Source organism: Microcaecilia unicolor, chromosome 10, assembly GCF_901765095.1.
Source record: "Microcaecilia unicolor chromosome 10, aMicUni1.1, whole genome shotgun sequence".
Lineage (NCBI taxonomy): Eukaryota > Metazoa > Chordata > Amphibia > Gymnophiona > Siphonopidae > Microcaecilia > Microcaecilia unicolor.
The window spans coordinates 36802888-36814904 of NC_044040.1; the positions used below are offsets into that span (position 1 = coordinate 36802888).

Genomic DNA, 12017 nt, shown 5'->3' on the forward strand with positions numbered 1-12017 from the left:
CGCCAGCTTCAGTGGAAAAATGAAAGGACCTCGGCTTGGCTGGCGGGGGTTGGGGGGTCCCCCGCCAGCTGACGGAATTCTTTAAAGGCAGCCGGCAGCGGCAGGAGGACGCGGACCTCGGCTGGCGGGGGTTGGGGTCCCCCGCCAGCGAAGGTAGGCGAGCAATGGAGGGGGAGGGTTGGCAGCGGTAGGGGGGTCCAGGGCGAAATCTGTGGGGGCCCAGGCCCCTGAGGCCCCACGCAGATACACCCCTGGTCCGGAGCAGTCGCTCTCAGGGCAACCTTCGAAAGCTAATCAAGAAATGTATTAAGTTATGTCCAATAAAAAAGCTATCATCGTATTTTCTTTTCCATGTTTTATTTTGTTTGATTTCTATTGATAACCTTTAAGAGTGGACTAACACGGCTACCACATCTTTCTAAGATAAAATCATAAAGCAAAAGCTGTGCTCGTATACAGGGCAAGCTTTATGGGCCAGATCTTGGTCTTAGAACAGTTTTTGCTGATCATCGGGATAGATATCAAGACAGAAAAATATTTCACTCACTGTACAGTCTCTGTTGCGTAACTGTCCACTTGTATTTCCATTCATGTAGAATTTATCTCCATCGTTCAACTGCCAACAAACATTACTGGTTATACACAGAATGAACAAGGATGGATTTCTTCCTCTCAAATATCTTTGAAAATATATGGCTAAGCAAACATCCTAAACTGTACTGTGGTAGTGTATCTATGCAGTAGCGATAAAGAGGCTGATGGCTACTTACAGACCTGAGCTATCGAGAACAAGAGCACCTTTCTCGTCAGATTTGATGAGAAAGATGCTGCATGTTTGGGGGACAATTAATTGATAGAAACTGCCATCTATTAACGTTTCAATTTTTCTCAGAAGTGGACTCTTGTCATCAAAATCCAAGGGTCCAATAAATCAGATAGACTATAGGGTGCCACCAGCCTCTGTGCCATTTTTGTTAATGTAAGGACTCTTTTACTAAAACACGTTAAAAGCTGGGCTTAATTCATTTTAATGTAAGATTTTACCGCAGGCTAAGCCCAGATTTAACGAGGCCTAGGTTTACCATATGTCCGGATTTCCCCGAACATGTCCTCTTTTTGAGAACATGTCCGGGGCGTCCGCCGGGTTTTGCCCGCCCGCCTGTTTGTCCGGATTTCTGGACAAACGGGCGGGCAGGCGAGCGGCACTGTGGGTCTCCCCTCCCCTTACTTACTATCTGCCCTGGTGGTCTAGTGACCTCTTTGGGGCAGGAAAGAGCCCCCTCTTTCCTGCCCGGAGTGCTGCTTGCCCTTGCCCTGCATCCTTCTCAGTCTCGGCTTGGGATTAAAAATGGCCGCAGAGAGTTGAAGCGGCCTCACGAGACTTCAACTCTCAGCGGCCATTTTGAATCCCGAGCCAAGACCGAGAAGGATGCAGGGCAAGGCAGCGCTCCAAGCAGGAAAGAGGGGGCTCTTTCCTGCCCTGAAGAGGTCACTAGACCACCAGGGCAGTAGATAGTAAGTAAGGGGAGGGGAATATGTGACAAGGGGGAGGGGAGGTGACGGGAGGGGAGGTGACGGGGGGGGCAGGGGAGGGGAATATGTGAGAAGGGGGAGGGGAGGTGATGGGGCAGGGGAGGGGAATATGTGACCCGGGGGAGGGGAGAGGAATATATGACAGGGGCGGGGCGATGATGCAAAAGGGGTGGGGCATGGGCAGGACAGGGGCGGGACATGTGTCCTCTTTTTAAGAGGACAAAATATGGTAATCCTAACGAAGCCATACTTTAAGGGTGTTTCTATTTTTCCATTTTCAGGATGCAAATTAATTTTCCTATTTGTGCATACCACCTGGAAAAAGTTAAAACGAGAGCACTAACCTGCTCCTATTTAGGAATAGGAAAGTGATAATTGCTCCTGCATTAACTCTGTTATTCCTTTAGCGCATGTTAATCATAATACTGTAGCTGGATAATGCTTCCATGCCCATTTCTTGCCCGTGTCACACCCCCTCAAAATAAATATTTTCAAAAATTCACTAATGCACATCACATGAAAACAGGAAATTACTGCAAAAAATCTTTTGCACATTTTGCAGTAAGCCTGTTTTCAACTGCTAACTGTGTGTTAAGGGCTTAATGTCCTTTAGTAAAAAGGCCCCTTAGACTAAGCATAGGCGCCCAATGAATGCCAATTCAGAACTACTGCCCAATTACCGTGTGGCCTGGGTGGTAATTTCATTTTTTACGCGTGTCCAGTATGCACACCGAAAAATTTCTGGCGCACAACGCTAACCGGGCAGTAATCAGCAGTGTGCGCACGTTGACGATTACCGCCTGGTTAATGCATGAGACCTTACTGCTAAGTCAATGGGTGGCGGTAAGGTCTCAGGCCTAAAATGGATGCACACCAATTTTTATTTTGAAGCACATCCATTTTCGTCCAAAAGAAAGGCCTTTTTTTGCAGGTGCGCTGAAAAATAGACCTGTGCGCGTCCAATACACGTGTCTACACCAGCGCAGGCCATTTTTCAGCACATCTTAGTAAAAGGACCCCTTACATATTTGCTGGACTGTATGTTCTAGTTTCTAACTTATTAATATGACCTTTCAGGACACTGTTCCCTCTAAGCTCAATGGGAGTCCTCCACCTACAGTCGTGCCAGTGGGGTTGGGGGGGGGGGAGTGCTGTTTCACTATCACATTTTCAATACTGAGGGACAGGCAAGCTCTGCAGGGATCCAGGGAACCTGCCTGTCTCTAGCCACTGAAAACACAATATTGATGCACCACCCTGGTGGACTCCCGTTCAACTTAGAAGGAACGGTGCTTCAGGTCATTGTAATAGAATGGCTAGCTTTGCAAGATGTTCACAGGAACTGACGTCAGACTATGCCTTCCTCTTGCCCAATCTTGCTAGCTCCTAAAATAATCATTCTTCAGGTTTAATTCATATGTAGCGTATAGTCACATGATACGTAACGATACAGGAATATTTTAAAGCTGTCAACCCACTGCTTTAAAAGTCGGAGCCATGTAGAAGACGTGATTCTTACCTCAATGGCTTTGCGTTTTGATAAGTGGTACAGGTCCTTTGTGCTCAGTACATATAGCACTGCATCATGAATGGTCAGGAAAAACATAGATGTCTTAATTTCATCATCAAAAAAATCACATCTTTGAAGTTTCTCCAGAAGATCACCTGCAGGATAACAGAATATAATAGAAAACTTACTTGCATTCCTTATTTAAAAAAAAAAAAATCTACCCCCCCAATCAAAAAGTGAGATTAAGTTTCATGTGCAGAATTGCAAGGCACAGATCCCTACCCTTGACAAAACATGTATCTAAATTTGTACTTTAATCTCAAGTGTTAATTACTATGTGGTAATCTGTTTTTACAGGTAGACCAGACAAATTTAAAGCAAGCCAGTTATATCAGAAACCGTTCTTTCTGCCGGGACGACATTCTCATCAAATTCAATACAAGGGCCATTTCAGTTTTACTGTAGATTTTATTAGGACAATTTTCAAAGCCATTTGCGAGTGAGGTGATTGAATTTGCATATGAGAGGTGACTTATTCACAGTTGTTAAATTGCATGTGGATTGTGAGAAATTGCAGGAGGACCTTGGGATATTAGGAGACTGTCCAGCTCATTTTCGAAAGACAAGGGTGCCCATCTTTCGACACAAATCGGGAGATGGGCGCCCTTCTCTCAGAGGCGCCAGAATCGGCATAATCGAAAGCCGATTTGGGCATCCCCAACTGCTTTCCGTCGCTGGGACGGCCGCAGTTCCCGGGAGCGTGTCGGAATGGTAGCGAAGGCAGGACAGGGGCGTGCCGGGGCGTGGTTAAGAGATGGCCGGCTTCGGCCGATAATGGAAAAAAAATGGGCGTCCCTGGCGAGAATTTGGTCCGCTTTTTGGTTGTAGGATCTCATCAGTCAACTGGATAAATAAATATTAGAGTCTTACGTCTGGTTTTATGGCATGGACAGTTGTCTAAGACCAGATTCAATTCCACATCTCCAGAAGGAGTAATACATTATGAAGAACTGTATTTATAAATAACACTCATAAAGCAACTCACTGTCTGTTCCAACAATGTACACATCAACTTCAATTCTGATGAATTCTTTCAAAATCTGTAGTGCAAAAAAACCCCAAAACAAAACAAAGAAGTATTGCTCAGTAACAATGTACACAGATCATGACAATAACAAACATTCAGAGGCGGACATTTGTAATATTCTGCTTAGTTCTTTACTTTGTATGCTTTCCATTTAAAATGAATATAATACAAACGACCATAGCACAACATTAGATTTCATGTTATCGAGTTAGACGTACTAAGGGGACTACATTTTGTTAAAAGTAAAACTACTGTATTTGTGGACAGCAATTTTATAATGGGGCACCCAGTACGATTTCCTTTTGCCTCTCTTTTACCATCTTTTTAACCCATTTCCACTCTCACTGAACCGCTCAGAGACCCATCCACTGCCTCTCTCATGTGCCTCTACAGCAGAGCACCCCCATCCCTTTTCAATGCCATTCAACCTCTCTGCAAGCTCCAGGTCATTTACACCATGTCTTAGCCTCTCCCCACCCTACATCCCCTTTCTGTTAACTCCATTTCACACTATAATTTCCTCTCTGAGCACACCACCCGAACTCTCATCCACTCTCTCATTACCTCTCGCCTTGACTACTGCAACCTACTCCTCACTGGCCTCCCACTTAGCCATCTATCCCCCCTTCAATCCGTTCAGAACTCTGCTGCACATCTTATCTTCCACCTGGACCGATATACTCATATCACCCCTCTCCTCAAGTCACTTCACTGGCTTCAGATCAGGTACCGCAAACAGTTCAAGCTTCTCCTGCTAACCTACAAATTCACCCAATCTGCAGCCCCTCCTTACCTCTCTACTCTCATCTCCCCTTACGTTCCTACCCGTAACCTCCGCTCTCAAGACAAATCCCTCCTTTCAATACCCTTCTCCACCACCGCCAACTCCAGGCTCCGCCCTTTCTGCCTCGTCTCACCCCATGCTTGGAATAAACTCCCTGAGCCCATACGCCAGGCCCCCTCCCTGCCCATCTTCAAATCCTTGCTCAAAGCCCACCTCTTCAATGTCGCCTTTGGCACCTAACCACTATACCACTATTCAGGAAATCTAGACTGCCCCAACTTGACATTTCGTCCTTTAGATTGTAAGCTCCTTTGAGCAGGGACTGTCCTTCTTTGTTAAACTGTACAGCGCTGCGTAACCCTAGTAGCGCTCTAGAAATGTTAAGTAGTAGTAGTAGTAATAGTAGTAGTAATTCCAACCCATCAGCACACTCTCCACTCATACCTACCAATTTCCAAGTCCTCACTATCCCTTCCAAATTCCCACTCAGTTTCTCCCATCCATAATTCCTTGTTCTGCTCCTATAACTCCCACTGAATCACATGGAGGGGCATAATCGAACGGGGCGCCCAAGTTTTCCTGAGGACGTCCTAGCAGGATGTCCCGGCGAAGGGGCGGGGAAACCCGTATTATCGAAACAAGATGGGCGGCCATCTTTTGTTTCGATAATACGGTCGGGGACGCCCAAATCTCAACATTTAGGTCGACCTTAGAGATGGTTGTCCCCGGTTTTCGGCGATAATGGAAACCGAGGACGCCTATCTCAGAAACGACCAAATCCAAACCCTTTAGTCGTGAGAGGAGCCAGCATTCGTAGTGCACTGGTCCCCCTCACATGCCAGGACACCAACAGGGCACCCTAGGGGGCACTGCAGTGGACTTCACAAATTGCTCCTAGGTGCATAGCTCCCTTACCTTGGGTGCTGAGCCCCCCAAATCCCACTCCCCACAACTGTACAACACTACCATAGCCCTAAGGGGTGAAGGGGGGCACCTACATGTGGGTACAGTGGGTTTGTGGTGAGTTTTGAAGGGCTCACATTTACTACCACAAGTGTAACAGGTAGGGGGGGTATGGGCCTGGGTCCACCTGCCTGAAGTGCACTGCACCCACTAAAACTGCTCCAGGGACCTGCATACTGCTGTCAGGGAGCTGGATATGACATTTGAGGGTGGCACAAAATATTTTAAAGTTGTTTTTTAGGGTGGGAGGGGGTTAGTGACCACTGGGGGAGTAAGGGGAGGTCATCCTCAATTCCCTCCTTTGGTCATCTGGTCAGTTCGGGCACCTTTTTGAAGCTTGGTCGCAAGAAAAATGGACCAAGTAAAGTCAGCCAAGTGCTCATCAGGGACGCCCTTCTTTGTTCCATTATCGGCCGAGGATGCCCACGTGTTAAGCACGCCCCAGTCCCGCCTTCGCTATGCTTCCAACACGCCCCCATGAATTTTGGTCGTTCCCGCGACGGAAAGCAGTTGAGGACGCCCATAATCGGCTTTCGATTATGTCGATTTGGGCGACCCTGGGAGAAGGACGCCCATCTTGCGATTTGTGTTAATAGATGGGTGCCCTTCTCTTTCGAAAATAAGCCTGCAAGTCTCATTTCTTCCTTGTCCCATCCATCTTCTGCTCTGCTCCTCTTCTCCCTCCCCCATGAGTCTCTTCCATCTTCTGCTCTGTTCTCCTTCTCTCTCCCCCCCCCAGTCCCATCCACCTTCTCCTTGCCCCTCCCCAAGTTCCATCCATCTCCTGCTCTCTTTTCCTTCTACCCCCTGAGTCTCATCCATCTTCTGCAGAGTTCTCCTTCTCCTCCCAAATCCCATCCACCTTCTGCTTTGTACTTCTCCTCTCCTCTCAAATCAGATCCATGTTTTGCACTGTTCTTCTTCTCCCCCCTCCCCAGTCCCTTTTCATCTTCTACTCTGTCTCTTCCCCCCAACTCCCATCCATCTTCTGCTCTGATCCCCTTCTCCCCCCCCCCCCCCTCATCTCCATATCCCATCCAAGGGGCAGCATCTGTAAGCTGGTCTGGTTGGGGCATTGGCTCTGGTATTGGCATTGGTGGTACCAGATTATATAACAGCTCCTTTCTGCTCCTCCTAGGGGTTGGGCCACACGATTGCAACCTCCTCAGTATGAACCATGGGGATCTGTATCTATAGAGCCCTTCACAGCTCAAGCATCATCTGTTTTAACTGCATGGTTGAAACCATGCCTTTTTGCTGTCCTAACTTTTTTCCGCTTATTTAACCATTTAGCAGAGTGAATATTGCTGCTAACTGGGTAAATTCTGGCTCCTCCCCAACTCTAGTCCGGACAGTGCTACAGCAGTCAGAGCAGATATTCAGTGGCACTGCCTGGTTAATTGTTACTGAATATTCCCCCCACCCCCCCCCCCCCCCCCCCCAGCCTGCTCAACATGGTTTTATCAGGCAGGAGCCTCTTCAGCCCAATTAAACCTTTTAAAATATCAGGCCTTATGTGTCTTTATGAAATACGAGTCTCAATAAAATAAAGCCTACGTAGACACCTTCTTGCCTTCTTAATCCAGATACCCTGTTATAAAAGAACCTTCTTCACACATTTGGCAGCCCTAGGGAAACTGATTCCTAATAATATAATGTGTATCATGCAGACACAGAGGAATTGGTTTGTGATAGACACTCACAATGAGAGAAACCCTATGGGCCCGATATTCAGCACAGTTAACCAGCCAGGAACGGCCGCCAACTGGTTAACTCGCATCTCGATGGATAACCGGTCATGTTCAGCATTATTTAACCAGTTATCGCTGCTGAAAATACCCGGTTAGCTCCAAAAATAAAGCCAGTGATGATGGGGGCATTCCGGGTCTATCACTGGTTAAGTCCCGATATTTGGAACTTAACCAGCCAGGCTTAGTGGCCAAATAAGGCCAGATAAAAAGCAGGCCTATCTTTGCCTGCTAAACCATGACCGGTTAAGCCTGAATATGGACTTAATCGGTCATGCGCTAGCTGGTGTTGAAAAACCTGAATATTCTATGTCGGTCACCATAAATGGCCCGGCACTGAATATCTGGGTTGAATGCCGGCAGCGGGCTGTCAAAGCGCTGCCCACCGACGGCTGAATATTGGGGGGTATAATACTTAAAAAAAGATTACTCCATGAAAAGCTAATTACCGCTTTAAAGCCCTTCATGGCAGAGACATCAAGGAAGGATACTGCTCCAAAATCAAGGATTAAGCTGTGCATATCGATCTTTGGGACACTAATGTTGTTGGGGAGGTCTGAGTTCCAGTCTATCTGAATTGGCAGGTCTGCAGTATAAGTGGGCTTGTCGAGCTCTTCTATTTCATTATTGTCCAGTTCTTCTTCTGAATCTTTGTAGTCATAAGAAGTGCAAATCATACCCTTCTGTATTAAACAAATAAAGGATATATCAGCATTTTATCTTACATCATGAATGAAGCTTTACAAGTTACCCAGACTGTAATCATTTTTTTATATTCTTTTTAATCTCACATACATTTATTTTTTCATTTTATGGACCCCAGTCCCCACAGACAGCCCACCCAGATGATGCAAATGTCCATGATAGCCAGGATGACTAGATGCAAGTTTCTCCAGTGGTGTCCACTGGACTGGCAGGGGTTACTGCAGTAATGGAAGCCCTTTTCCAGTCCTTCCTCCCTGGGACTGAACATGTCACCTCCATAGTATGCCTGACCCCTTCTGACCCTGTTGGATAGAAGACATGAGTTGAGCAGGTCTGAGCCAAGGGACCAACTTTTAACTGGATGGTTTCATAGACAAGTGGTCTAACCCACAATGTTGCTGATTTGTGGTCTTTTGGATCTAGTACATCAAGACATAAATATTTACCTACAGACAAGTGGACTAATCTTCAAGCCAATGATTTGCAGATTTCTGCATGTGATTGAACAAAATTTCCCCAGCAATGGACAACTGGGCCAACTGCCTTAGGTGTGAAAAATGGGTTAGCCCACTTGTAAGACCATCCAACTGTCAGTCTTAAAGCTAATATAGAAAATATGGGAGCAGTATAGCACAAGGAATAACAAAACAACAATCACCTAAAACTGATCTATGAAGCCATGTGGAATTTCACACTATCTCTTCACACGGAATATCATTATCTGGTCTTAAACTTTTATTTATTTGGATTTTGCTCACACTTTCTTTGCACCTCCGGATGAGTTAGCACACACTATCTGCCACCTCCAGCCATTTAGTGCACACTAATGCCTGTTAGTGTGCAGTAAACATTAGTAAAAGAGCCCCTTGGGGCTAATTCTTTAAATGGGTGCCTGGTAGGATCCTATTACATAAAGGAACATAGGCACCTATTTTGAAGAATACTAACAGAATCAGGTATATACGTGCCTGTAAGTTAGGTGCAAGCACTTATGTCAGCTATAGGTCTGGTGTCAGTGTGTGCACATAAATTCTGGTGATATGTATGTGTAGAGGGGAATTTTTGATATGACGTCTAAGATGGACTTTGGATGTTTTGTGGTAAACGTCCCAAATCCAAATAGCACATGTGATCATTTTCGAAAAAGCAAAACGTCTATCTTTTTTTCCCCCCCAAAATACCATTTGTAACAAGGTTTTGTGCTCTGTGCATTTATCTTTTCCAGGCCATTTTCGGGAAAAAATGCACAAGTGAAAAATGTAGAACATCAAACTACTGGGATGTAGGAGGGGCCAGAACATTTTAGCAGACTGGTCCCCCCAGACATCCCAGGAGAGCAATGGGGCACTGCTGTGGACGTCATATAAATGTTGCCAGGTACACATCTCACCGTTGCACCCTTATCTTGTCTACTGAGCCCTCCAAAATCCACCCAAAACCCACTACCCCCAACTGTACACCACTACAATAGTCCTTATGGGTGAAGGGTCATCTATATGTGGGTTCAGTGGGTTTCTGGTGAGTTTTGGAGGGCTTACAGTTTCTATCACAAGTGTAACAGGTAGGGGGCAGTATGGGCCTGGGTCCACCTGTCTACAGTGCACTGCAACCACCACTACACTACTCCAGGGACCTGCATGCTGCTTTAATGGACCTGGCTATAACATCTGAGGCTGTCATAGAGGCTGGTGAGTACTATATTTATTCACATTTTTTGGTGGTAGGAGGGGGGGTCAGTGACCACTGGAGGAGTATGGGGAGTCATCCCTAATTCCCTCCAGTGGTCATCTGGTCATTTAGGGCACCTTTTTGTGTCTTCATCGGCATAAATACTTTTATATTAATATGTTCAAAGTACTTATCTTCAATATTTTCGGACTGAACATATTAATATAAAAGTATTTATGCCGATGAAGAAGTTAGTGCTGTTAGTATTGCCCAAAAATTATTGTGGGACAATTATGCTCTACTGAGGCAAGAGTTTAATAATTATTTTAGACAATTGTGAAATTTTTGGAAAATTTTGATGATTGAAGTGGTGGAGAAAATCTGGGACTGATAAAGTGGATGTGATTTCGATGAGTGGTCCCCAGCAAGAGATATTTATAATACAGACTTACCGGTGTCATCTGCAGCTCTCCTTTTTTCAGCAGCTTTCTGATTTTTCTGAGAGCTTTGTTACGTTTCCGTAGCACCCTCAATGGATTGAAGCCAACCTGGAAAATATGTTTCTAGGTGAAATTTTCAAACTGTCTTTTCTCTTTGGACCTGAAGAACTTAGACAATGCTCCAAGAGTAACTTCTTGGCTATGTGTTGAAATCCGCTGTAGTGAGCCTATTTCCAGACATAGCATGTTGTTTGAAAGGAAGCTTCACTTTAAAATGAACTTTACCTCAGCTCTGCCTTAAAATCATAACTTCACAACAGCCTCATAAACCAAGATGGTAAACATGCAAGAAAAAAATAAGATGCAAGAGAAAGCAAGTTTTGTCTTTTGTGGCAGGTTCAATGTGAAAAGTTACCAAGGGTAGGTGGGGTTGTGAACTCTGAAAGGCATATCCCGTTCTAAAGTTACCCCATTGAATCTATGGGGTTGAAGTCCCTAGAGAAACTAGACTTAATAGCCCATAGATGCAGTGGGCCAAAACCTAGACTTGGGTCAGTCTCCTATGTTTGACCTAAATCAGGTGGCACACCTAGGGTTACCCATCTCCCCCAAGAGAAGTGAGGGCTGCTCCTACAGCACCCCTAGCCTTGGCTGGCCTGAACAAGGTATCAGGCTCACTCTCCCACTTGCAGAGCTAACCATCAACTAGGGCTGTACCAAATATTCATATCTGATTTGATTCGATTCGGCTCTGAATAGTGCCCCCAAATACATTATTCGTATTTGGCCAATAGTGATTTAAATTCGAATATAAATAATCCAGGGCTCTACTGTGCTAAATCCTACTGAAATAAACACTTGATCTCTGATTTCATGTTACTTCTTTTATTATTTGTTATGTTAAAGCTCAAACCCCATTATTTGTATTCAGCTGAATAATATTTTTCATTATTTGTATTCAAACGAATAGTAAAATATGTTATTCGGTACAGCTCTATCATCAACCACTGGGTGACCAAAGCTGGCATTCCGGTTTCAAAACCACAGTAGGTAAGAACTTACAGCAGCAATAAGTTTATCTTTGAAGAAGTCAATGTTAGCAAAAAAGATTGGGGATGGGCATCTGAAAATCTTCACTCCCTCTGGCTCATATATCTGGTAAACAAAACACAGATGTCAGCATGTAAATGATATTTACATGTATATATCTTGGGATCTTTCTACAGATATATTGAAAAGTTTCTTACATTGACATAGTCTTTTCTGTTTTTGTAGATGTCACTTCCTCCAACATTTGCCACCATCGTACATTTTGGACTGAAAAGAATCAAATACTGGGTTATTTGCATGTTCTGCTTCACTGTGCTGTATTATGTAACTTATGGTTGCCAGTTCTTTTGACTGATACTCAAGACACCATGGGCAACCAACTACCGGCAAGGCAACAGTTTCCTCATCCCTTAATGGAGGCACAAGATGCTCCAAGTCTACTGAAATTTCAGTGGAAACAACTGAGCACACTATGAAAGCTAAGTGTGAGACATTTGCTTTTTCAGGACATTGTGTAGCACATTAAGAA

At 45.0% G+C, this 12017-nt stretch overlaps 1 protein-coding gene across 1 annotated transcript in view; it reads right to left on the minus strand.

Moving 5' to 3' along the window:
- Positions 1–487: 487 nt before the first annotated feature.
- Positions 488–12017, minus strand: part of SLC26A3 (solute carrier family 26 member 3) — a 39935-nt gene continuing 28405 nt past the window's right edge. The window contains exons 12-18 of the mRNA XM_030216756.1: positions 11686–11755; positions 11501–11593; positions 10451–10546; positions 8075–8308; positions 4089–4143; positions 3053–3198; positions 488–616 (exon numbers count right to left, since the gene is read on the minus strand). Of these exons, the coding sequence (XP_030072616.1) occupies positions 488–616; positions 3053–3198; positions 4089–4143; positions 8075–8308; positions 10451–10546; positions 11501–11593; positions 11686–11755 (823 nt within the window). The remainder of the gene's footprint in view (positions 617–3052; positions 3199–4088; positions 4144–8074; positions 8309–10450; positions 10547–11500; positions 11594–11685; positions 11756–12017) is intronic.